General features: G+C 38.3%; 1 protein-coding gene across 5 annotated transcripts; it reads left to right on the top strand.

Annotated features, from left to right (window-relative positions):
- UBE2D3 (ubiquitin conjugating enzyme E2 D3) lies at window positions 1-27,524 on the top strand. Of its 5 annotated transcripts, none has more exons than XM_060012064.1 (8): window positions 1-120; window positions 1,417-1,571; window positions 14,880-14,943; window positions 15,032-15,063; window positions 20,191-20,268; window positions 21,450-21,555; window positions 23,907-24,000; window positions 26,001-27,524. In XM_060012064.1, exons 2-8 carry the CDS (start codon window positions 1,548-1,550, stop codon window positions 26,044-26,046), a joined length of 444 nt encoding a protein of 147 aa, XP_059868047.1. In that variant the 5' UTR covers window positions 1-120; window positions 1,417-1,547; the 3' UTR covers window positions 26,047-27,524. The 5 variants fall into 5 exon arrangements, with proteins under 5 accessions (XP_059868047.1, XP_059868048.1, XP_069396776.1 ...); XM_060012065.1 differs by lacking the exon at window positions 1-120 and adding an exon at window positions 217-330; XM_069540675.1 differs by lacking the exon at window positions 1-120 and adding an exon at window positions 365-471.

The following is a 27,524-nucleotide window of genomic DNA, read 5'->3' as shown; positions in this document are numbered from 1 at the left end:
GGATTTGGGGGCGGGCCCCTATCAGGAAGAGGGCACAAAACTGCCCTTAAGTCATTGCAGCGCTACAGCTCCTGTTAGCCAGCCACGAGATTCTCGCGAGATTCGTCTCCTCAATACCAAGTGAGGAAATTGGGGGACGCTGTCGGGAGGGGCATGGGGCTCGACCGCGCAGCTGCCGCTTCCATTACCTTCCTCCCATGGTCTCCTTCCGGTTCTCGATGCTTCTCTGAGTCTAAGGGTTTCCGCCGCTCGTCTACCCTTCCCCCCAGCCCATGACCTGCCTCCGGCCCCCGCCCTCCCAGTCCAACCTCCGATCTGTTTAGTAAGAAGGTGCTGTTCCGAAAAGGAGAAGGGGGTTGGCGCAGATACGCTCGGCCCAGGACCTGGGGAGCAAGCCGTCCTCTTTCGCCCTTAGATTCGCGCCGCGCTCGCGACGGCGGCGTTGGCGGACTGATACGCGGCGGTGAAGAGGCAGGAGGAGGGGGGAGGGGCGGAGCGTGGCAGCTGGCAGTAGTTCCGTCAGAGCGGACATCTTGTGGCTGTGTCGTGCGCGTGAGCCCCGTAGGGCCGGGGAGGCACCAGCTGCCGCGCGGGGAGGAGGCCGAGGCCGCAGCTTGAGGGAGGCCCCGGCCCCTCTGTACGCGTGGGTGTGGACGGCTAGGGGAAGGGAAGGGAGGCCGGCCCAGTGGCCGGCCGGGTAAGGAGGGAAATACAGGCCCTCGGTGGCTTGAGTGACCAGCTTGTTGGGTGGGGTAGGGTGGGAAGGCTGGGGACGCCGGGGCCTCTCCCGTTTAAGGGGGAGGGGGAATGGGCGCGTCCTCGCACCTAAGCCGGAGCCTCAGGGGCAGCTCGGGCGCGTGGTGGCGGTGGCTGGGCGGGCGGGAGCGCGCGGGAGCGCGCTGGAAGGCGGAGTGTATGGTGGCGTCAGGGCCGACACAGCATAGCTCTAGCTGCGGGGACAGCGGTACACATCCAGCCTCTGATTTATTTCCTTCCCCTCCCCGACCGCACTTTTGAGCAGCGGCCGAAAGAAGCCGGGCGTCAGTCCGGAGTCTCCTGTTCTCCCCTCCCCCCTTGCCTTTCTTTGCCCTAGTGACGCCGGCGTAGCGCCGACTAGGCCCCGGCTCCTCCTCTGCTGGGCCCCGGACCCTGCCCCGCACCCACCCCTTTCTCCTACGCCTCTTCCTTTCCCACCCGGGTCTCTTCCTTTCGAGAGGCCGGGAAGTCACAGTTGGAGCCACCCCTCCGCTCTTCCCGGCACCCTCGCCCCCTCTTCGGGCCGAAGCTCGGCATAGAGGCTGTCGGTGGCTCTGCCGCCCCACCCACCCCGGATCGCGACCGTTTTTGAGGGACTTGGACTCGTCAGGGTCTCTGCGGGGCCCGTGCGAGTGCTGATCTGCTCCGTTTTTGCAAAAGGCGCCTGTGTCTGGCAGAGCCGGTGTGAGACCAAGAGACAATCCTTCCCAGCCGCCGGGATAATCAAGAGTTTTGGCCGGAACTTTGAACACACACCGAGATAGTGAGGAGCCAGACGAAAAGCACAGACTATGGCGCTGAAACGGATTAATAAGGTAACCCATGGGGCGGAGGGAATGGGGGCGTGAGAGAAAAGGAAGGCCCAGCCGGGAGGGAGAGCCTTGGCATTGGGGGGGCGTATAATTTCGGAAAGACTCTTCCTTGGGTCACTTTGTCCATTGGGGGATGGGGAACGCGGCTGTACTTTAAGAAGAAGCGAGGGGGAAAACTCAGGAACAGAGCACTTGCGGCAAGTGAGGTGTTATCTTGAGCGTGTTTCAATGGAATCGGTGCAAATTAGCGATGAGGGAGAGTGGTGATTGCAGGCGCCTCGATTCTTCGAGAAGAAGAGTTTAGTCCCTCTTCGGAATTGCCGGGAGACGCTCCCGCAAATGTCACGGCGCTTCCTATTCTCGGGGCTTGGAAACTTATTTTAGTTGTAAGATCAAGGCTCCGGGCCTTCTGGAAGAAGAGACGGGGGAAGCTCAGAGGAGAGAAGACCTAAGAAATGCGGCGGGTCCCGAACGTGATTAAGGGGTCGGGGTAGAAGTCTCACCGGCTGAAGAGTAGTGAATGGGCCTGGCCAGAAACTGCTCGACTCTGGGCAGCTTGCACAGGAGTAAGTGGGGCTGGGAGGAGGTGGGCTGACACAGTGTTGCCGCTTTCTGTGTTTTGTAGTTGCGGCTTTTCACCCGAAACTGTTCATCAGAGGCGCGCCGGGAACTGATGGAAAGCCCTTCTGGAAGCTCCGTTTTGCTTTGGCGGGGGAGGGGGGGAGAGTGTGGTGGCAGCGAGAGGAGGGTAGGTGTACCTATGTCTGCCTCAGTCCGTTTCATAGCAGCCTCCGGGGAAATTGTTAAGTTATTTAAAACGAGGTTTGATGGTACACTGTGGATCCGTGTTGGAAAAAATAGGGTTTTTCGAGGCTCGGTGGGTGAGCGGAACCTCCACCTCCGGTGGTTTAGTCTCATTTTCTTGCTCTAACTTCTATCCCGCATTTTAAGATGGCGGCTGCTTTAAGTGGTTCAGGCTCTTTCCGGCATCTCCTTTCGTAATAATATGAAATAATATTCTTTGTTAAATGTTAACTTTTACATCAGGTTGTACACTGCCCTAAGATCTCCTGCTCGAGACTTATCTATATTCAGACTCTCAGACTGTATTTCCCTTTTTTGTAACTTGTGTGTGATGTGTTTGGTTCTTGCACAATCGAGGAGGGTGGAGTATTTACAGCTAACTTGAAAAAAATGCCATGGAATAAATTCAGCCTTACTAAAACTAGGAAATAGAGGAGGTTGTGGATTACAAACTTTGGTTTTGATAGGTTGCTTTTTAAATAGTATACATGGACGGAATGGCAAGGACTTGGCTTTACTAAAAATAGACCTGATGCTGCTTAATTTTACATTTATTTAACGTGTGACTTTGGAACTTATTTGGCAAAACTGGTATCTTATGAATGATGAAAGTTTAGATTCAAAGTATTGATGTTGAAATGGTAAATTTTGATTTAGGCCATCACTGCATTGTCTCTGGGGGCTTATGTGGAATACAAACTTCAGTCTTTGTATTTTTGAGACCATGGAAAAAGAGAGGAGTTTAGGAGTTAAGGCTTAAAGTACAAAGGATTATTAAACATCTCTTTCTATGACCACTTTGAAGGCCAGCAACACACTGGAGAAGCATAGTTACATTTTGCAATATAGTTGAACGTAGTATTCAGTACAAATCAAAACCTTTTATCTATAGGAATTAATTCGGGCCACTAAGATGTGGAATAATTTCAAATCCATAGATTTTTATGCACGTGGAACAGAACACTTTAAAGGAAGGTCTCATTGATTTTTTTTCTTTTACAGGTGATACCCAGCTGCTGTGACACCACTTTAATGATTTAAAAGCTCTAGAGAGGCAGTATAATGGTTAGGAGTGTGAACTTCGGAGCAGAAATGCTCCAGTTAGAATTCTAGGGCTCGGCAAATTTACTTGTGTGCCTCTATAAAATGAATATTTGTTGTGTATGACCTATAAATAATTGAGTGTTTCGTGTGTACCAGGCACTATTCTAGACACTAGGGTTGCAGCAGTGAGCAAAACAAATTTTAGAGTCCAAGATTTTTCTTAAGGATTAAATAAGTTAATGTGTGGCTTTAAACAGGCCCCTAGCACAAGGCACTCAATTTATTACTGCAACTTTAATTTTCAAGAGCTTTTATTAAAGAACTTTTCGAGTCTAGTACTCTTCATCAATACCAGATTGTCTCCTTTTGTAAATACTTTGAAGATCTGTGTAATACAGAAACTTGACATAACACTCTCCAAACTGGAAAAAAACAGTGTTGATGTGGGACATTTTTGATTCAACCTGTAGAAAAGTTTTGTTGTGCATGTGGTTTGGTCTTCAGCTGTCACTGTCAGAATCATATGGTCAAACTTTAAAAAAAAAAAAAGTCCCAGATTCAAACAGTTTTAGCAAGTGGACAACTCTGATGGGAGATGCTCTTTATTTTAGGCACCTCTCTTTTATTTTTAATTTATTCTTGTCTGCAGCCCCCCAGATTCTGAATGTTAAGATATATCTGTTCCTCACTGATCATTTTATTGGAATGCTTATTGTTGGAATATTTTTAATCAATAGCAGTTCATTTGATTAAGCTTTTAAATTTGTTTTCTTTCTAAAGCTTATGTTGTAGTTTTTTTGAATATTTCTTAGACCAAGCAGCCTTATCAAACAGCCCTATTCTTTCCCCCCCCCCCCCCCTTGTATTCTTTATTTGGACAAGCTGTGGTCTTACAAGGCTGTCAACAAGAATAAAATATGTGAACTCCCTAGTTGGTTGGTGGTGTTTGGGAGCCAGAGGCAGTTTTACTACTCTGATCAAACAGAATGACCACAGTGCATGTATTTTGGGGATGTTTAAAGAGAACTTTACATAAAATGTAATATGAACCAAACCTGAAAGAATAGCTCATGCTTTGAGTGTTTGCAATGTGTCAGAACTGTTTGAAGCACTTGAATTAACTCTTATGACACCCCCAAGGAAGTAGGTATAATTAATATCTCCATTCTAAAATTAGAAACCTAAGGCACAGAGAGGTTTAAAAAAAAAAAGGGGTCCTCATATCATGGCAGAGTTGGGATTAGGACCTAGGCAATTTGGGCTCTGCAGTGTGTGCTCTTAACCACTACGTTGTCATGTCATCTTTTTAGGGTTTTGGTATTCTAAAAGTTTTCTTTTGTATGCATCATTCTCCTAACAGCTAGACTTAGCATCTGCTCTGTATTGAACACTGTTTCTAAGCCCTTTATGAGTATCTACTTATTTAATTCTCACAACAACCACATGAGATGGATGCTCTTACCATTCCATTTTATACGTGAGGAAACAGGTATAGAGTGAGTTACTTGTCTGTGGTCAGATGGCTGGTAAGGGACTGAGATTCAAATCCGATAGTCTACGTCAAGAACTCGAGCTCTTAAACTCCATGCTGTCTGCTATTTTGAACAATTTCAATTCCTAAATTTAATCTTGCTTCCTGAAATAAGCTGTCTCCTCCCACTTCACATTTAAATAATTGGGATTGAACTTTATTCTTAGGTTATAGCTAATTTATGAGTTTAGATTTTAGCTAACATAAGTTTTGAAAGTAGTGAATTTCTTTTCGGTTAGTATCTTCAAGGACTAAGGGAACTACTATGTGCTGACTAATCACTAGGGGCATCATAAACTTCTTTCCAGTAAGCCTATAGGCTGTATGCATCATGTCTCAAGGCTTGTCTTTAGCCAGCTAACTTGGTTTGTAGGGCGTTTGTTGACTGAGAAATGCTGATCATGTAATGACCTCAGTTTTTTATTTGAATAAGGGTGATGTTGACACTATGCTTTGGTTTCATCATGATCACCGTCAATGTTAATTCTAGTAGTTATCATACAAGTGGAAAGTTGAATACTCTTGCTAACACTGGGGAAAAACTATCACTGGATATCTCTATCATATTGTATGTTAACTCTGTGCGTTCAGGTGTCCTTTGTTATCTAAGATAACAGTCAATTCTTGAGGATTTTACAAAGCATTTCACTATAATCCGTTTATTAAAGAAGACACCAAATTCCTAGTATTGAGATTAGAATGTTTCAGATTGAATTCTCAAATCCTAGATTAGCTTTTGCATTCTACTAGATTTTGGTGTATGTGGGTTTTGACATGGGTTACATTTATATATCAGAATGTTTAACAGCTTTTAAAAGAATATAGGTACATGGGGTCTTGCCAGACTTACTGAACCATTTCTCTGGGAACAGGCATAATTTTGAAATGTCCCCTAGGTGATTCTGAAGCCTCCCTCTGGTTAAGAACCTCAGACATAAGGGATAATCATTTAATCAATACTTATTGAGGTCTTACTGTTTGGCACAGTAGTCTAGTCTCAGGGGACAAAATATAGGGAAGCCTGTTACTACCCATGAGGATGTCTTCTTTGAGTGAAGGAAACGAGCATGTAAACACATAAATTGGTATTTGTCACTCTATACAGCTTTTCACAATTATTATAAAACAAGTAAGGGAAGCATTTATTTAAAATAAGGGGAATCGTTATTCCAATGTCAGATTCACCCGTTATTAAAGATAGGTTTATTTAAATGCCTTTCCGTACGATATTATATATATATAGTTATATATATTTTTTTCACTGTTTAGTGTGTTTTTTATAACTAATTCCCTTTCCAAGACAAATTAGTGTTAACAAAATTAAATGATTTTTATTTCACTGGAAATTTTGTGCTCTTGAGCTAGTTTTGCTACCATAACAATGATCTTATTTCAAAATTGTATAGTGTAATGAAAAATGGGTATGTTTAGTGAGTATATCATTTGTTGGTCTATGTTGTTAGATGAGATTTAGTCTCAAAATGGTACCCTCGGTCCTGTTACGTGGGGAGGGGAAAAGTTCAAATGAGTATTTTATACTTTGCCCAAACATCGGATTTTTATCTCCAACTATACTTTGAACATAATGTTGTATCATTCAGAGACTTCCAGCCAGCTTTTCTTAGTTAAATTTGTTGTATTTAACCTTTTGGGTCTTAGTTGTGATTCACTACTTCTTGGTTACTTGTTCATTTTCAGGATGGAATACCTCATATTAATCCTAGCCTTGTTACAGTTTCCTGGCTAATGTATAATTGAATGTCTTCAACCACTGGACTGCTGTTAATTTTTGTTTTTCATATCTATAAAATGCCTTATTTGCTTTCATGGATCAAAGCTTAGGAGCTAAATTTGGCTCTTTGTCTTTGCCCATTTAGAGATACTGCTTACAAAAGAACAGCTTTGAGTAATCTGAAGTGACTTATTTTTAATGGTGATCTAAAGAAAGAAAATTACAGTATTATTCATTCAAGCTATTCTTTGTACCTTGTCTGAATGAACAGGCATACTTGTCTCATAATTATAGCTAAACAGGAAGTTAATTTCTTGTTAGTGATGTAATGAGACATGGTATGCAGCACTTACCCTCTTAATCTTTAACGTAAAAGAAACTTTCAGGATTTCTTAGAAGAAATCACAAATTCCAAACTAAAATGATTTTTAAGGGGACTATTCCTTCCCATTCTTACGTCCACATATGAAATTGTTCAGATCCCAAAATCTTTTTGCCAAGCTTCCTTCTTTTGAAATGACTTCCGGTAACCATGCATTTCTGAGATACTTGTTTCCTTCCTTGATATTTGTATCCACATGCGGTACGTAAAATAAATTTCACAACATTGAAGTTTAAAAACTTTTTGTTTACTTCATAGCAAACTTGATCTTTATAAGAACTAGAGCAATTATTGTCTGCCTCATTGGGTAATTACTATTGCATTTTGACTTCTATCATTGGTCAAGATATATACCTTTATATTGCTAGGTCGTAAAGGTTCTTTGAGGGTGATTCTTATTTCAGAATTTCTTAAAGGCACTTACTCTCCTTCCTACCTCATGCCCTCATCTCATCCAGCTCCCAAGATAGTATTTTATGTTGCTCAGTATAGGTTTAAGAGGCAAGGGCTGTCCTTTTTGGGGGGGCGGGGGCGCTGTGTTGGGTCTTGGTTGCTGTGCGCGGGCTTTCTCTAGTTGCAGGGAGAGGGGGCTACTCTTCATTGCAGCGCACGGACTTCTTGCGGTGGCTTCTCTTGTTGTCGAGCACGGGCTCTAGGACACGTGGGCTTCAGTAGTTGTGGCATGTGGACTCAGTTGCTCTGCGGCATGTGGGATATTGCCGGACCAGGGATCAAACCCATGTCCCCTGCATTGCAGGCAGATTCTTAACCACTGTGCCACCAGGGAAGTCCCAAGGGCTGTCTTCATAGTGTTGATTCCCATGCTCATACAAATCTTGAAGTCAAGTAAAAGTTTTGAAAGAAATGGACTCTTGAATAAAATACAAGAAATTAACTTGCAGTAATGGGATGGACTTCAAGTTTTCCCAAAAGTGATGATAGGAAATGTATCCGTACTGCTATTATTATGACTTTGTGTGATGATGCAAGATGGATGGCAGAGATTGGGATAACATGATCGTGGAACATTGTGGTAATTATTGTACTTAATATCGTAATTAACTACTGTACTTGACCTTACCACAGTAGTCATCTGGGTTAAATTTTGGCCAGCCCTTGGGAGAGTGATGGAACTGGACAAACTAGAAAAGGTTATACAGGGAGTTACACTTCAGTAGCAGAACTGATTAAACAAATTTTGTTTTCATAAATGCTGACTTTGGTTATGTTGATCTAATGTATAAGTAATGGCTGTCATTGAAAGAATGTTTAGCAGAATGTGTAAATAATAGTTACCGGAAGTCTTAAATCTTACTGAAGGCTCATCTACTCATGGCTGCTCTATAGTTATTCATAAATAGTTCTTGTATTTCCAGTTTATAAGCCTTTTGGAGGCAGTGACCATTTCTTATACTTCCCTAACATCTCTCAGAGCCTCTAATCTGTTCAATACCTTGGTTTCCTGTTCTTTGTAGTCTGTGGTTGGTCATTTCATATCGAGTGAGGAAGATGTAGAGAGACTAGAGAAACAAAAACCAAATATTTAGCAGTATGTTTAGACTTCTGTTCTTGGCCAGTGTCTCTCTCAGCCTTTTCATGTTTTATCTCCAACAGTCAGTTGTCAAAGATACTGTGTCCCATGATGATAGAAGCAAAGATCTTCCTCAAAACAAACTGTAGGCTTTCTGTTTTGAGTCCCACATAATGAATGGTCAGACTCATTAATGTTTAATCATGTACCTCCAGATGAGAACACTCACTGGCTTAAGCTATACCTGTTGGTTGCCTGTAAGAGAAATTTGATTGACTCCTTTTCCTATCGGTCTATTTAGGCTTTTAAAGGGAAGGGAGAAACGTATTTCCCAGTGGGAGAAGGCCTGGATTCTCACACTAGCCAGGTGTTCAGGAGGTTTCAGGAGAAGCAATTCAGAGAAAGATGATCCCAAAAGGAGAATATTTCCCCAAAAGAGTACACCGTGGCAGAGAAGTGTCTAACTTTGGTGGGTTTTTTTTTTTCACGGAGAGTACAGTTTTTAGCATCGTACCCTGTATTATATGTCCTTGGTCCAGTGTCTTTTCAAGGTGAGTGGAGCATTTAGCTAGTGTGTGCCAAACTCCCCTGCCAACTATTTTATTTCAGTGGCCTTGATGAAGAGTTGGGTTGGTGTGATTGAAATTTTTTTTCTCCAGTTTGCCAAGTACCATATCAAATTTCTTTAACTTAAATACATCTTTGATGCAAGGACACTCTTGAGAAAGCAGCCTTAAATGTATCCCTGGACCTATTTTTCAGGTTATCTAGTAGATACACTACTTTGCTTTCCTGCCCATCCTGAAGCGCAGCATGTCCTGTATCTGAACTCAGTCTTTCCTTTCCCCTCTTAAGGCGGCCGTGGGGGGGCGACACTAATGTAAAATGGAGATGAGACCTATTTCCATAAGGTGGTTGTAAGGGTAAAGTGATCAGTGTTTTAAGATATTTTTCATCCCCAGTGACTTAGTTTATGTTTTCTCACCTGAATTACTGCTATAGTTTCCTAATGTAGTTATCTACTCATACATCCTTTGTAGTAGGTATTCCTACAATTTGGAGGGTGAGGAGGGTCTTTGACATCCCATAAATTAAGTAAAATTTTGTGTGGGCATGTGTATTTGAGGGATAGAGGGTCAGTAGTTCATCAGGTTCTTAGAAGTCCTTGACCTTGTCACAAACAATGCTATATACATGTGTAGTAGTGAATGAAAAGGTGGAGAAATGGCAGAAACCAAATTTAGGATAGTCTTAACCTGTCAGGGAAAGGGAAGGGCATCTGGGGAGTACAGGAGAGATCTTCTGTTATATCTGCAAAACTTAAAATCTGAAAGAGGTATAGTAAAAATGTAATGTCAAGCTAGGTACACAGATACATGACTGCTTTTAGGATTAATAATTTAAAAAGTCAGTCACTCCTAGTGTACTACTGCTAGTACATCAAAAAATCCAAATCTCATTTGTCTTACTCCTACTTAAAAACTATTCCTGCTTAAAAATCAGTGACTTCCCATTGGCTGTGGAATAGTCTTTGCCATAATATTCAAGACTCTCAAAAGATCCAGCCCTGATTAACCTTTCTAGCCACATCTGCTACTCCCTTACCGGTACCCTGTTGTGTCTCTGGTATACCAAACTACAAGCAAGTTTTTACAGCCTGTTTTCTTTCACACCCCTGGTTTTGAATTAGTTTCTCTACCTTGAATGCTTATCCTTCCATCAAGACCCAGTTCAAATGTCACTGTTTTAAACCCAGGCAAGGTTAGTGATAACCTTTTCAGGATTCACAAAGCAGTTGAATGCCTTTACTTTAAGCACTCAGGTTGTTTGAAATATAATTTTTTGGTTTTGTATTATGTCTGCGCTTTTTTTTAGCTCAGTCTGTTGGGGGAGGCATTCATGTTCTATCTTTTCTATCTTGGTATTTTCAGACCTAACATACTTGACACCAAAAAAGGTAGTCTTCATATAAATGAATAAATGCTTTGTTGGGTGTAACTTGAGCTGATATTACACTTTTTATTTTAGAAATGGATTTAAGTTAATCTTTAGTTCCTATTATTGAAAGTTTAACTTTTTACTAGGTAAGCCACATGATTTCTCCCTGCTTCCTCTAATTTCCTTTTGAGACTTTGCTTCATTTATATTTCTTACATGTTTTACAGCAAGATTAAAGCAACACATTTCGTGGATTAAAATGTGTATAATTGGTAATGGGGCCCAGGTAGCACTCTGCTTAGAGTGGATCTCTCCTTACTCTGTGTTTGCTGCCCCCGCCCCTTGAAGAAAACTGGGGTGGTTAACAATCAAAGCAGTAACTGTAGGAATTAGAGCAAGCTACAACCTCAGGAACTGAAATTGTGTGTCTGTATGCCAAGTTAGTTCTTTATCTCTGCTGCCCAATGTGGCCTCTTTTTCTTTGGACTCACCATGTAATTTCAGGGCATATGCCTGCCAGTAGCTCTGGGTCACATCCTTACAGCTCCTGATTAGAGAAGGAAAAAGTGTCCTTTCCAGCTTCAATTTGAAAATCTTGGGTAGGGATAGATGGAACAAAATTCTCTGATTACCCTTTCTGAGTAGTTGGTTAATGGTGGCTGACAGTCACCCCAACACTACAGTCATACCTGTGGAGTATGAGAAAAGCATTTCCAGGAAAGTAGGAAAAGAGGGTTTGAGTAGACAGTGGTGCATGGAAGAGCATCTGAGATGACTTATTATGCTTTTTCTCATATATTTTCACTGCTAAGATATTCTTATATCTTACTTGCTTCTGCTATGGACATAATAATGTCATGAGAATTAGTTGGCATCTTTGAGGTAAGTGCTGGTATATGATTTAAAAGATATTTTGATTCTTAAAATTACTTTAGGTCATTTTTTAATGTTGATTTTAAAGTCGATTTTGGTACATACTTGGCCGAATATTACATCTTTGAGTATTACTTAAGAGGTGTCTTAGTCACGGGGAACTTGGAAAATAAGGCATTTAGAAATTATCTGAGGGGAATAAGAGCCTGAAGTTATGGGAGTGAAGAGCTTAAATTCAGTGCTCTCTGAAATTGTACATTCACTGTAAAGGAGTGAAAATGTCAGCATATAGAGGCTGAGTGATTCAGAGATGTCCATGTGCAGGAAGACTCGTTAAAAAATGTTTTCTTAGATTTTTCATAAAATGTGCAACTTCGAAGTAGGATGTTGATATATTCTAGGTCAGCTTTATAGATTCCTGAAGTTTATGTTGTTTCAGCATCACTTGGGTATTTTGTTAGACCACCCATCATTAAATTACTTTTTAATTTAAAAATGCTAGATATTTTTCTTATCATTAACATATGTAAAAGTGTGTAAGTACAGAAAACTACATAAATTTGGGGTAGATCCGTGTAAGAAACTCATTTTAGTAATATTTGAGTTCACATGCTTACCTGACAGTTTTAGGTAGAACCATATGAAATTGCAGTTCAGAAATGGTCAAGTATTAGTAATTTCATACAACTCAATAACATGGTTTCTTTAAAAGCCTATCCACAAATAGCCCTCGAATTGCTGACCTTGTATTATTAACATATAGCATGAGCCATATAATTGTTAGAAGAGTATGTTATAGACAACTAAGCATAAAAATTCATCACACAGGCAAAAGATTTAAATAAGCTAAGGCTATAATAAGTACCCTATTTATAAAGCAGTTTTGCTTTTGTTTAGTAAACAAGTGATTTGAGTGCCTGTCTAGGAAATCTTGCCTTCAAGGTGGGTGTTCCACTTGCTGAGCACCTAATACATTATATGCCAGATAGTGTGCTGAAGTACTTTATCTTATTCATTCTTTCAAAAGTTCTGTAACAACAGGCATTTCTATTGTGTTTTAGAGATGCGGAAATAAGCCTAGGAAATAGTGGGTCTAAATTGGATTAAAAGTGAGACTCCAGACTGATGATCCATATTGAGGGAGGTGCATATTCATTGTCCTCATTTCATGATGCTATATTTGAGCATTTGAATTGTATGCGCAAGTTTGTGTTTGGTTTTAGTAGCATTTTTGAAAATTCACGTCTTTATTGTTGTGTAGGAAAGGGGAGAGGGTGGTTTGGAACAGGTAAGTTTATCTTAAAATAGACTTCTTTGGACCCTTATGTTCCGGCAGAGGAAGTTAGCCTGCATAAGTTAGCTTCTGGTTTATCTTTTTTTGGTGGATCATTTAAACAACAGAACTTGTTAAATAAGTTTTGGAACATGGAAAAAAGTTCTCTTCATATCAGTTAGACTATGCTCAATCCTTATCTGCAATAAAGTATATACCTTGAGATGGTATTGAAGTAGCTTGCCATTATAATAAAGTGGCTGATCATGGAATGCAAATAAATGCTTTATGAGAGTTGATCTGGCCTATGAAAAAGTCATTTGGATAGTTGATTAGTTCAAGCTGCCAGTATATTTTTTTTGCTCAAAAAACTATGATTCAGTTCTAAGCTAAAGCTGTACATAGTTTCAGTTTCTTTCAACTAGTTGCTTAACTCCGAGATAAGAGCTTCTGTAATTAGTACTGATCAGAATCTAAGTTTCTGGAATGAATTTTCCCCCTTTCTTTAAATATGTTGAACAAATGAGGTATATTTACATGGGCAAGCTTAAAAATTTGATCTGATCTTCCAGTCATCTTAAGATTGTGACTCCTGGGATTCCCTGGCTGCCTTGATAACCTTATAAGCAGTCATAGTTTGAGATTCAGAAGCAAATTGGCAAAGTGTATATCAAGGCACTCCTTTGTCCCAGTTTTGTTTTTGAGATATAACGTAATAGATGTGCAACATAATAATTTGATATGTGTATATTGTAAAATGATTACCCCTCAAGGACAGTTCTGCATTGATCTTTTTTTTTTTAATGGAGTGAATCTAGACTGATATTCCTGAACAATTGGCTGTTTTCTGAAGTGCATTATTTTGCCCATAGTAAAGGCAAATATTTGATCTGTCTTCCTGCAGTGTATTCCCTGCCTTTTTCTTAGAAGTCCATTATTATCTCAAAGGTCTATAAAATCCCTGTACTGTAGGAATTTATATATAGGTGTATAGAGATAAAGCTGTATCATTAATTTTTTTAAACTTGTAAAGAAGCAACTCTGTTTTCTTACTAGATTACCCATATGGGTTATGCACAAGTCATGGAAGGGCTAAATTACACTTATGTTGGAAATATAAGGTCAAATGGAATTGTGGATACTGCTTGTTTTGCTTCTTAGCAAAAAAAGCACAGTGCTTTTCTACCTGGAGAGGAAGGTTTTTCCAGAGATATACTCAATGTTAAGTAAAAGATAAGGTTGAATTGAGGAATAAGGAGATCAAACCAAACGGGGTACTTACCTAGCCCCATGAGAGATTTTTTAAGGAGAAAATGTGGTCACTGGGTAGTGTGGTTCAGAAAAAGAGTATTTAAGACAGCAGACAGTATTTAAGACAGAGCCTCTGAGATGGTCTGAAAGCTCAGCAAATAACATGAATGTTGATAACTGCCCTAAGTTCTTAACCTAGGAAAGTGTCTGATTACAACTTTTTCATTTTGTAAGAGGACAGCTTTTGTTCATGTACAGGCACACCTCAAGGATATTGAGGGTTTGGTTCCAGACCACCCAAATAAAGCAAATATCACAATAAAGCAAGTCACATTTATTTCTTCCCCAGTGCGTATAAAAGTTAACATTTACACTACTGTAGTCTATTAAGTGTTCAATAACATCATGTCTTTAAAAATGTACCTTAATTTAAAAATACTTTATTACTAAAAAAACATCGTCTGGATCTTCAGCAAGTTGTAATCTTTCTTTACTGGTAGAGGGTTTGAAATATTACAGAAATTATCAAAATAGGATACAAAGACACAAAGTGAGCAGGTGCTGTTAGGAAGATGGCACAGGTAGCTGCAGACCTTCCATTTGTTTTAACAAAACAACCCCCCCCCCCAAATCGCGTATCCTTGAAGCATGGGAAAACGAGGTGTATGCCTGCAGTAAAACTTCATAGCGATGTGTGTGTGTGCTTTTATGAACCCCTAGCCGAGATGATTGTCTTGGTATGTGTCCATAAAATAACTGTGCCTAGTGTGTCCCAGAAACTGGACTGGGGTTACTTATGTTTTCTTTCCTAATAGAATGTATTGTTGATGTAAGTTGTGATTATATGTCCCTTAAAGAATGGTGTAAAAATAACTGGAAGCAGACGACTGTCTTTACTTGCTTGTGTTTTCTATTATGGTTACATGATCCAGCATTTTCTGTCTTGGTGTAGGAACTTAGTGATTTGGCCCGTGACCCTCCAGCACAATGTTCTGCAGGTCCAGTTGGGGATGATAGTAAGTAATTTTCAAGTTGATTTTTATGGTTAGTTTCAAAAAAGCTTGTGTATTTTTAGATAATAACAAGAGTGTTTTCTTTTTCTAGTGTTTCATTGGCAAGCCACAATTATGGGACCTGTAAGTACTGAGAATTAAGTTTTTGCTTTTAATGAAAATCCAGCATTGATGTAGTTAGTAATTTTTAATTAAGCCTTTAGCTTTATTTTATTACATTGTAATTTTATTTGAGATATGCCTTAGTTGTTGCACTGCTTTTGAAAGAAACAATTGGTCATTAGTTAAGTATACTGTAAGTGTCTGTCCCTGTGTTCAGGTTCTAGAGTATGTATAGCTTTTCTATGACCTATCAAATACCTCTTCCATTCTAATTTTCTTTCATAGCAATGTAAAGTATTGTCACAGAGCTTCCTGACTTATAGCCCATTAGTTTTCTGGCTGTACCATGATATTACTCAAAGATCTTACTCTCTTCTTGTAGCTGCCTAAAATCTAGCTTAATTGTATTATTTTGATATTTGAGTTTTTATAGAACTTCAGTTTCATGTAAAATTTGAATATTTTTAGGTAGATAGTGATACTTTATTTTATTTTGGCCATGCCATGCGGCGTGTGGGATCTTAGTTCCCTGACCAGGGATTGAACCCGCGCCTCCCGCGTAGGGGGTGTGGAGTCTTAACCACTGCACCGTTAGGGAAGTCCTTAGAAAGTGATATTTTGAATACAGCAAAATTCCTTTCTATCCTGGGTAGATAAGAAACTGTATGTGCTGGATAATTGAATATTCAGAATTATGGATACCATCTAAGAGTTTCACAGAATTAGAGCACAGTAAAACATCCTGGGGTAAGACTGTATCTTGAACAATACTTAACATTTTTTTTTGACGTGGAAGGCACCTAAATTTCTGTTCTGAGGGGGGGGTGTGTGTGTGTGTGTTACTGAATTTTCTGCTTTCTTCCCCCTTTCGGTATTTTAATCTCAACATAACTGGCAGTAATGTACTAGGTGAGATAATGGTCAGTAAGTAGATATTTATAATTCTAAAAGAAGAAATGCCCTTGGAAAAAAAAGCTAGCCAGTGGGTGGGTTGGTTTAGCAAGTGTTTATTCAGCAGTTCTGATTGTAAATCACATAGAGGGGGGATATTTAGTTTAACAATTTGAGATGTGTCTGTGATTGAGATCCTAATGAAAAAACTACAGAGTCAGGGTTGTTTCCAGTTACCTCAAGGTCTATTTTTATTGTTTTAAGTGCTTGCTTTTGTCTAATTGGTGACAAAATTGTGATTCCCGCCCAGCCCCCGCCCCACCCCCCCCTTAAATACATATAGTTAAGTAACTCATGGCTTACCCAGTTTGGCCCATACAAAGTTTTTTTTTTTTGGCCCTGACCAGGGACCAAACCCGTGCCCCCTGCAGCGGAAGCGTGGAGTCTTAACCACTTGACCGCCAGGGAGGTCCTGGCCCACACAGTGTTTTACATGTTGATAATCTTAACATAAAACCCTCTCACTAGACCCTCCTTCTACAAGTGTGGGGTGGAGTAGCAGCTGCCTCCTTTCTTCAGGAAATATGTGTCTGCCACAATTTCTACCAGGTCCACTTAGGCACTTAGAGTTGCAACTTCTAGAATTTTCCCATTATAGATCACCAATTTTCAAAGCAAGGAATTCAGTAAAATGCCTTGTCATATCTATACCAAATAAAGCTCATCTTTGATTCAGAGTGCTTTAAGATAGTTTCATTATAAAAATTAGTTGTCTGTACTAATAAAGCACAAAAGAGTTGGTAGTTAAGACTTAACATTGGATGGTGTGCATAATAAACCAACTCTTTTAAATCAGTGTAATGTTTTTCTGCTTGACTTTTGAGACTTCGTTATTTTATTTATTCCTTTCCAAAAGGTAAGGAATGCACCTATAGTAAATCAAAGTGAAGCATAATTGAGGAGTTTGTTAGTAATTTTCCACAAAATAGAAGATTGCTTATCCTGAAGAATTTTTCAGCTGTTAATTTGCTTTTATTTTCAGGAAACATTTTTTATTTATATGTATTTCAGATTATGGCTATGCTTTGCTAATTTTTTCAGCAACCTTTTAATATAAAGGAATAGCAGTTTTCTGCTTTTGAAAACAAATATTTGATTTTCAGAACTATTTAAATATTCCCGATTAACAAGAGCAAAAAATATATTTATACCATAACAGCATAGTTCTGCTTTAGTAACATTAGTCTCTGAAATGTACTTGTTTTCTGAGGAGGTTAATTTTCACTGTTGGGTAATTTCAGGAGTGAGTCAAAAGTTATAAAAACTCACCCAAAATGCAGGTTTTAACTGCACGTTTTGTAAGTAAGCACCTAAGTTTAGATGCCAGCTTGTAAATGGTTAATCATTATCCTTACTATGAAGTGTATCAATGAAACAACCATGCTGTTTTGGCTTTTGACTGCATCTTTATGACAGAACGTCACAGTTTGATTAGGTAATATTATTTTGTTAGTATGCCTACCCTAAGTGGCATGCAGATGTGACCCAAAACAGTAGGGCTAGTGGTGGCATAACAATCCATAAATCGCAGATTTGCTGGAAGAATAAACGTTAACAAAATTACTTTTGCTTTGGAGTGCTTCTTAGGTCAAAGTGATGGCAGTGTCACAGAACTAAAGATTTCTGACCCTCTAAGGTGTGGATCGTCTAATTGAGGTTTCATGACAGAGTTACTATTGGATTTTGATGGATTATAGTAAGGAAATCTTGATGGTTGAACAAAAATGCTTGGTTCTTAAAAACTACGTGCTAGCTTATTCTTTCCGAAGGCAAGATACTGCGGAAGCACAAATGCCGATAAAAACAAACCGTTGAAAGAAGGTGGCAGTGTTGCTTGTTATGTGGTTTTTAAACTTTTGTTGGTTATTTTGTGCTATGTTAAGGGAAATTTCCATGAAGAATTGATGCAGTGAGGAGAAACTAACTTCCTTACGTATTGTTTCTGATATTTATGTGCCTGACTTTTTTAAATTGTAAACGGAGCTGGCAGAAAGACATTGTTGAAATTATTTTGAGAACCACATTAACTTCCATCTAATCTATGATACATAGCCATAGAAGAAAGTACCGTATCTGTGAATAATGTAACTGTTGGCAGCCTGAGCAGAATCAGATACAAAAACAATCTGAAGTAAAATATTTGGTCCATCTGAAGTAAGATCTTGAACTAAAGCAGTGGGTATTGTTTTATTGTTACATAAGGGTGAATTTTTCAATTTATGTTGTTTATTATGTTTTTCCTGCAAAGGCTAATAATATGTGAAAACTCCTCTTTAGTACCTTACTCTTTTGCGGTCTGCGCGCCTCTTACTATCGTGGCCTCTCCCGTTGCGGAGCACAGGCTCCGGACGCGCAGGCTCGGCAGCCATGGCTCACGGGCCCAGCCGCTCCGCGGCATGTGGGATCCTCAGACCGTGGCACAAACCCGTGTCCCCTGCATCGGCAGGCAGACTCTCAACCACTGCGCCACCAGCGAAGCCCACCCTCGTTCATTTTTCATAATAGCTGTAACATTTCACTGTATCTCCCTTTACCAGACTGTAAGCTCATCAAGATAAGAAATTGTTCTGTGTCCCTTACATATACTTAGTAAATAGAACGGCGGAGTTAAAGTAATTCAACTAATGTTTAATTACTTTACAGAGGTCTGGGGATTAAATGAACTTACAGCGTCAGACCTGTGAAGGTTATTTGCCTCACAGAGTGGGCATATAAAAAGGCTCATATTAGTGCTGTATACATCCTCACTCAAATGGAGGGGAATAGGTGTTGGTAATAACTCAATTACTGCAAATTTTCAAACACGTCTTCAGGTTGGCTCTTTGCATATCCAGAGACCAATTATGCAATCTCTTTTTTTAAAAAAAATTTGACCTTAAAATCCTTGACTGGATCACCGTCTTTTGTCATCATTCTTTGATCCGAGTCAAGCAGTGGTTTTCAGAAGACCTGAGTTTGAATCCTGTTTCTATCATGTACCAATTGTATACTTCACTAAGTTATTTCAAGTCCTATTTTACTCAACTCATAAAATGGGAACAACGTCTTTTTCCTTTTATTGGTTAATAAATGTAAAATACTTGCAAGTTTCTCCCAAATGTTACTTCATACTAACATTGTATAATATTTACTTACTGAGGAGTTCTTCATACTCAAAGTGGGCAGGACAGCTAAGGAGAAAAAGTAGTGCTATAGCTTAAAATTCTGTATTTTCTATTGAAATGGACCAAACAAACATTCCACAGTTTTCCAAATCTAGTAATCCTGTGTATTGATTGGCTGTAGAGAACTCAGTATTGTGCTTTTGAAGAAAAAACTTCATGGTTTTTATTTTTTAATTAATTTTTTTTTTTTTTTTTTGGCTGCATTGGGTCTTCGTTGTTGTGTGCGGGGTTTTTCTAGTTGCGGCGAGCGGGGGCTACTCTTCATTGCGGTGCGCGGGCTTCTCATTGTGGTGGCTCCTCTTGTTGCGGAGCACTTGGCTCTTAAGCGTGTGGGCTTCAGTAGTTGTGGCGCAGGGACTTAGTTGCTCCGCGGCATGTGGGATCTTCCTGGACCAGGGCTCGAACCCGTGTTCCCTGCATTGGCAGGCAGATTCTTAAACACTGTGCCACCAGGCAAGTCCCAAGACTTCATGGTTTTTAAATGAGAATTTTGAGGAGCCAGTTGGGAACTAAACTTTCTTTAAAAACATATTCTGTTTCTGTTCTACTTGTCCTACTGAAGGGAGTTGTTATGTTACCTACAAGACCTAACTTTTTGGTTTGCCAGTAACCAGAATAGCCTGTTGAGGTACAAAGCCATTTGTGTATATATGACTATCATTAGAAGAAATATTCTACAAATAAATGTAAACTTATATTTTCAAATTATAACTTGGTACATTATTATGTAGACTTTTATTGCTAAGTATACTTTGTGAGAATTGGGGTCTAGAACCTTGTGTTTCTGGGTTATTTTTTCTAAATTTCTTTAACTTTCATAAAGTAGGATCTAAGTAAAGTAGGGTTCATTGTTCTATAGTAAATATTGTGATTTTTCATTAATACGGACTTCATTGTGGGATAATTTAGACTCTTGCAGTGTAAATAGGTAATTTTGCTTCATATTAGAGAAATGCTTAGAAAATAGAAATGTTACATGAATTATCTAGCAGTAACATTTAAAATAGAGTTAAGCATATTTTTCTTTTCACAGAATGACAGCCCATATCAAGGTGGTGTATTCTTTTTGACAATTCATTTTCCTACAGACTACCCCTTCAAACCACCTAAGGCAAGTATTTCCCCTCCAAATTTGTGAGTATAGATTTGTGTTCTATTCCAAAAATAAGAATTTCTAATTCTTAGAAATTAGGGTTCTGTGTAAGTCAAGGTTAAATTGATATGAATGTATAGTGAATAAGAATAATTGAGGCTGAATGTATATATTGAGTTGAATCACTGATGTTGAATGCTGACTCTTAACCTTTAGTTAAAAGAGCAGCTGAATCTGGATTTGAACTTTGTAAGTGGAGGTGAGAATTGCCGTATCCTTAATGTTGCAAGCCTCAAATATACCATGTGAAAGCTTTTTTTATTTTCCCCTTTATTGTGCTTATACAGATTTGGATTATTACCCTAGTGTCTTATAATACTAGGCTTCCAAATATCCAACTTCAGTATGCATTTTCACATGTTGCTAAAAATTATACCGTATTTGTATTGGGGTTTAGACAGACTGTAATACATTTTGGGCTTTGAGCTTGCACACGTAACAGTAAATTTATCAAAACTCAAGAGTTGCTTAATGCACTGGGGTGACCGGTTTATAGGTATTAAAAGCATGTGGTCCTTAACTTTTTGAGCCATTGAGATAAACTCAATCTATATGAATAACTATGGAAGATAATATATATAGAACATCGGCACTTCACTAAAACTATCTTCACAATTATAGGTGCATATGACAGTTATTTTAGATGAAATGCCTTTGTGATATTCAAATTTGTGTTTTTTATGTACAGTGGAAATGGAGGCTCAAATACATACCTTTGTAACTCGATGCCTTAAATGAGCTGGCCTGGGTGTTTTGGTTTACCTCTGGAAGTTTCTTATTTTTAAGTGAATGTTAAATACCCTTCAAATGGCTCTTTGATACTCATGATATGGTAGGGCCAAAAGTTAACCTTCAGAACAGCCCACCATATCATTGACAATAAAATTTTTGCCCCAAAGTTGTATTTTCCATTTTAATTAAAAATAGGAGAGCCCGTGAGGGATCTTGGTCAGAATATAGAAACCAGTTTCTGTAATATTTGGTCCTTTTAGGTGTATTAATTAGGTTTTAGCTATTTGATTTTTTAGAATTTTAACAGTATTTTGAGTCTTGCTAAAGTCTTCTGCCAAAGTTTAGGGTGCTTGTTTTTATTTGGGAAAAATATCTAAAGTTTTTTTTGTTTTTGTTTTTATTTTTAGGTTGCATTTACAACAAGAATTTATCATCCAAATATTAACAGTAATGGCAGCATTTGTCTCGATATTCTAAGATCACAGTGGTCTCCTGCTTTAACTATTTCTAAAGGTAAAATAGTTTTAGAGAAAGTCTTGAGAGGCTGATTTTCTAATAGTTAAAGGAATTTCATTTTTGAGCCTACTTTTCTGAGTATTTTTATGATGACAGCTTTTTGATAAAGGTGGGGAAAGGAACAAATTGATTTCTACAGTATTTTTCAGTCCCAAGCCACCTGCACATCTCATTCACTCGTCGCCTAAATTTTAGCTAAAATGATATACCAAAAGTTAATAGAGCTTTTGAAACTTGAGCTTTCTCACAGAAAAATTGTGATTTTGCTTTCCTGTGTTTATTATTTTTTAGATAAAAAACCCTTTTTTAAAAACCTTTAGTTAGGTGTTTTGTGATCATGGTAGGTTGTTCCTACCTAATAATAGTCTAAAATGTATAGTCTTGGGAAGGTCTGTAGATAAATTCTGCTCTTCTACTTTAATAGAGATCCATTATGTGACATCTTTAATAGGTTGTCCAGTCTCCATGTAAATATCCCAGATGGAGATGGAGTGTCTCTCCATCTCTTACTCTTTGAATGACTCTGGTGGCTTTTATGTCGCTTTTACCCCACAAATAAAATCATCTAACACAAAACTACTTAATGGGAAGGAAGTCTGCCTTTTAGTAATTTTCAGTTTTGGGGTATTGGCGTTCCTTAGTACACAAAATTAGTTTTTAATGTTGCTAATTATGACATTATTTCAGATATTTGAGGATAGCAGCTGACTCGAAGCATTCTCAATTTCTGGCTGAGTACTTATTATTGCTTCTTGAAATAGTTAATTGTGTTTTACCAAAAGTTTTATTTTTATGAGTATGGTAAATGCAAAGTGAAACTGGTTTTGTTTGTTCATTTGTTGTTGTTTTTTGGTTTTGGGTTTTTTTTTTGGCAGTACGCGGGCCTCTCACTGTTGTGGCCTCTCCCGTTGCGGAGCACAGGCTCCAGACTCGCAGGCTTAGCGGCCATGGCTCACAGGCCTAGCCGCTCCGCGGCATGTGGGATCTTCCCAGACCGGGGCACGAACCCGTGTCCCCTGCATCGGCAGGCGGACTCTCAACCACTGCACCACCAGGGAAGCCCCTGTTCATTTGTTTTTTAAGGCAGGACATCATAAAGCCTTTCATATGCTTGTACAGTGCTTTTGAATCTCCTTAAAGGGACTTTGTAGTGTTCCCAAAATTTTATTTGATAGGAAATACTTTTTGCGGGGAGAAAGAAAAACAATTTGGGTGAATGCTGCTGTAATTCTTTTAAGTGAGGCATAATTTTAGGCCTATTTCTCACCCTCTTGGATACATTCAAGTTTCTTTTCAGATCAGGCTCTCTTAACACCAGATATCTGGTATTAAGAAAGCTTTAATACTAGGTTCCAGGTTATTTTTTTTAACCATTGTTGGGAATGCACTGTAATACTGAATACTTTTTCTATAAACGTGGGTTTAGTTTTATATCTGCCCCCGCACTTGGGTTTAAAATTATATGTGCGATAATAATGTTGTTTTTTGACCACTTTAAGCTTTTATATCTTAAACTTTTATAAAAACCTTGCACAGTGTCTGGCACATAACAGACATTTAGAAGGAATTAGGTACATGTTCCATGATGCTTGGCATCTTTTAAGTTGATATTTTGAACAGGACAGGGTAAGAGCTAGAGTTGAAGGCCCACTTAGTAATAGATCTTGACGTTGTTAAATTTAACCAGTACTTTTGTGATATGGTCTCTACCTTATAAATTCAGGAAGTCAAAACATACAGTCAGTGGGGGCAGTTGTGAATTTCTGTGAAACTCCCTCGAGAGCAGGACAGAAAGTGGATTTTTTTATCATGGCAAACAGCTAAGAATAATACTGCACAGATGTTCCCCAGATATTTTTATTCAAGGTCCCCCCACCCTGCAGAGTACCAAGAAACTCCAGTTACTTAAATTCTTATACCACTTTATTTTAAAAAGTAATACAGGGAATTCCCTGGTGGTCCAGTGGTTAGAACTCTTCTACAGGGGGCACAGGTTCGATCCCTGGTTGGGGAACTAAGATCCCACATGGCTTGCAGCACGGCAAAAAAAAAAAAAAAAGTAATACAAACTAATATGGCATCATTTGACTGTCTTAGAACCCCTGATTTTGGCAGATTTTTATAGCTAATCAGTAAACTTGATGCCAGCAAAGATCTATTTTAGTATTTCTTACCTACCAGGAACTTGTCTCCTATAAAGCAGAATCTCCGTAAAGCTTTGTCTTACGGAGATTAAGATATAAACCAATAAAAATCTTTTGAAGATTGAGGTTTATAATACATGTTTTTAAATACTTGTATTTATCCAAATTCCTGATGATGGGTAACAGGCATTTGTTTTCTTCCAGTTCTTTTATCCATTTGTTCACTGCTATGTGATCCAAACCCAGATGACCCCCTAGTGCCAGAGATTGCACGGATCTATAAAACAGACAGAGATAAGTAAGTATGTACTAGTTTAAGAAAACAGTATAAAAAGTGGCTTTTCTTAATGAGTTAGGCTTATACTTTGCTGTAAGTCGTCAGGGCAACGCCAAGAAGACTTGATGCTTATTTCTGGTAAGATGATAGTTGAAATGTGCAGAAAACCAGTTACTGAAATGTGATTTTTTTTTTTTAATTACTAGGTTTTGGTTTATGTAGCAATAAATAGCCCATCTAAAATGTTTTATTTTTCTAACATGTTCAACGTTTTGTCACTTTGTTTTGAGGAAGAAAGGTATTTTTTCTTCACCCCAATTATGTTTTTGAAAAAAAATATCGGTACTGTTGTAAAAATTTGGTCTAAATTTTTTATATATTGAATTCTTTATGTATGTACAACTTTACCATTATAACTTTTGTATGTTATAATTAATGCTAAGTATACTTGTTCAATTAGGTACAATAGGTTAGCAAGAGAGTGGACAGAGAAATACGCTATGTTGTAGGGTAAGAGGATCTGCACTCTATGGTGCGCTTATTCATGGTACTGCCAGCACTTGAGTGCTGCATGCGTTAAGGCACTGTATTAACTAACAAAAGGTAACAGATGTGGCAGTTTTCTGAAAACTGTACATTTAACTGCTTGATCTCTGTTTAGCGTGAAAGTATACCCAATAGTCATTATTGCTTGAAAGTATTTTTGCATGGCAAACCAGTTATCTAGCACCAGTAAGAAAAGAAAATTTTAGTTTCTTTTTCAAACTACTACAGTATTTAAATTTTAACTTTAAAATTGGTATATTTTAAATTTCAGTACTATATGGAATGTGGTAACTTGGTTAAAATTTTGCCAAGAGATAACAATGTAAGGGAGAAACACTTTTAAGCCTCACCGTCTATACTAAATGTTCATTACTGACAAGCATGCATTAGTGTCAGCTATACTTTGTGGCTCCCCGTATGCTAAATAAAAACCTTTGTTTTAAAGTGCTGGCTTTACAAGAGGTATCCTTAAATGAAGTAACCATGAATTGGAGCAAAGAATTTTTATATGTTAAAGTTAGAAAAATGGTTGAATTATGTTTAGTTCTCAGTTTGAAATGAAGTTAATGTTTTATAGAGGTCAAACTGTAAATATAAATCAAAAGTTCTCCTATGCCCTTTTATATATTTGTTTCTTAAAGTTATCACTTCATTATTTGTTCGGGTAAGTGGCCTGTGGTATGGTTGTAATACAAGGAGAAATTGATAGCATTTTATCAGTATTAGTGATCTTCCTCAGTAATAAATAACCTTGCTCAGGTATGAATTATCTATTGGTCTTTTAAAACAAAGATGCCCCCAGTTGTACTCCAGAGTCTCATTCATCAGGTCTCAAGTGGGGCTTGTTAGCGCCAATCACCACACTTTAAAAGTAACATGTGGTTTTGATTAACACATGACACCCACCTCGTCTTGAAAGTTACTGCTCTTTCATCACCTTACCCAGTGTCTTACTTTTCTGCCTGTGCCGAAGTCTCAAAGGCATTTTCTCTTTTGGTAATATCCAGGGTCAAGTAACTTTTCAAAGTCTAGGATTCAGATAAAAATGTTTTAGTTCATTGTTTGGTCTGGCTTTAATGGAAATTGCTATAGATGTACAGAATCTGCTGTTCTGATGAATTGTAAAAAAAATTTTAAATGTTAAAATTTGTTGGAATGGAAACTAGTTGTAGAGTTTCTAATAGAACATTAGCTCAGTGGTAGGAGACAGAAAAGGTCTTTGATTTTTGTTAGCCATTCTATGTGTTTATTAAAATACTACTTTCAATGTATTAGGACATTGTATTGAAGCATAAAGTTCTCGTTTCCTACATTGCTTTGAGTATCAGTGCTTTTTCTTCCTTGTTGGCTTTATTCTAATCATAGCCATTAAAGGTGACTCCCTGGTGAGTCTAGAGGTAAAATAGATTCTTTCCTTCCCTTTTAAGTATTAAAAATTATTTTAACTTTTTAAATAACATCTTTTTTATTTACAGGTACAACAGAATATCTCGGGAATGGACTCAGAAGTATGCCATGTGATGCTACCTTAAAGTCAGAATAACCTGCATTATAGCTGGAATAAACTTTAAATTACTGTTCCTTTTTTGATTTTCTTATCCGGCTGCTCCCCTATCAGACCTCATCTTTTTTAATTTTATTTTTTGTTTACCTCCCTCCATTCATTCACATGCTCATCTGAGAAGACTTAAGTTCTTCCAGCTTTGGACAATAACTGCTTTTAGAAACTGTAAAGTAGTTACAAGAGAACAGTTGCCCAAGATTCAGAATTTTTTAAAAAAATGGAGCATGTGTATTATGTGGCCAATGTCTTCACTCTAACTTGGTTATGAGACTAAAACCATTCCTCACTGCTCTAACATGCTGAAGAATCATCAGAGGGGGAGGGAGATGGATGCTCAGTTGCCACATCAAGGGAAGCAGCATTATTCTAGCAGCATCCATTCTTGTGTAAGCCTTCCACTGTTAGAGATTTGAGGTTACATGATATACTTTATGCTCATAACTGATGTGGCTGGAGAATTGGTATTGAATTTATAGCATCAGCAGAACAGAAAATGTGATGTATTTTATGCATGTCAATAAAGGAATGACCTGTTCTTGTTCTACAGAGAATGGAAATTGGAAGTCAAACACCCTTTGTATTCCAAAATAGGGTCTCAAACATTTTGTAATTTTCATTTAAATTGTTAGGAGGCTTGGAGCTATTAGTTAATCTATCTTCCAATACACTGTTTAATATAGCACTGAATAAATGATGCAAGTTGTCAATGGATGAGTGATCAACTAATAGCTCTGCTAGTAATTGATTTATTTTTCTTCAATAAAGTTGCATAAACCAATGAGTTAGCTGCCTGGATTAATCAGTATGGGAAACAATCTTTTGTAAATGCAAAGCTGTTTTTTGTATATACTGTTGGGATTTGCTTCATTGTTTGACATCAAATGATGATGTAAAGTTCTAGAGAGTGAATATTTTGCCATGTTCAGTTAAAAGTGTGCAGTCTGTTACAGGTTGACACATTGATTGACCTGATTTATGCAGAATTAATAAGCTATTCAGATAGTGTAGCTTTAGTATGCTGCACATGATACTGGCAGCCCGGGAGTTCATTGATGGACTTGGGACCCAGCAGTTTTGAAACGTGTATATGGAGTTTAAGAAATTTATTTTCCAGGTGCAACCCCTATCTAACTAAATTTTTTCTTCACGTTGTACACTTGACAGCTGAAAAAACCATAACATGGGAGTAATAATGGGTCAAAATTTACAAAATAAAGTACTGTTTTGGTGTGGGAGTTGTCATAAGGCTATGTTGAAGTGACTTAACTATGTGGGATATTGAGGTTTTTTTTTTTTTAATGGAGTGAGTATCCATTAAAATGAATTTGTTCAGCCATTTACATTAATGAGCATTTAAATGCAACAGATATCATTTCAGGTGACTTAACATGAATGAATAAAAGTCAATGCTATTGGATTATTTTTTGTTTGACAA

Source organism: Delphinus delphis, chromosome 5, assembly GCF_949987515.2.
Source record: "Delphinus delphis chromosome 5, mDelDel1.2, whole genome shotgun sequence".
In the NCBI taxonomy this organism is placed as follows: domain Eukaryota; kingdom Metazoa; phylum Chordata; class Mammalia; order Artiodactyla; family Delphinidae; genus Delphinus; species Delphinus delphis.
The sequence above is the reverse complement of the archived record's forward strand: the minus strand, read 5'-3'. Positions and strand labels throughout refer to the sequence as shown.

What these genes read in the sequence shown, in the direction of transcription:
- UBE2D3 (XM_060012064.1), top strand. Translation starts at nt 1,548, where the DNA reads ATGGCGCTGAAACGGATTAATAAG. An exon ending in CGCTGAAACGGATTAATAAG is followed by an intron (nt 1,572 to 14,879) that starts GTAACCCATGGG and finishes GTCTTGGTGTAG; the next exon opens with GAACTTAGTGATTTGGCCCG. An exon ending in AAGCCACAATTATGGGACCT is followed by an intron (nt 15,064 to 20,190) that starts GTAAGTACTGAG and finishes TTCTTTTCACAG; the next exon opens with AATGACAGCCCATATCAAGG.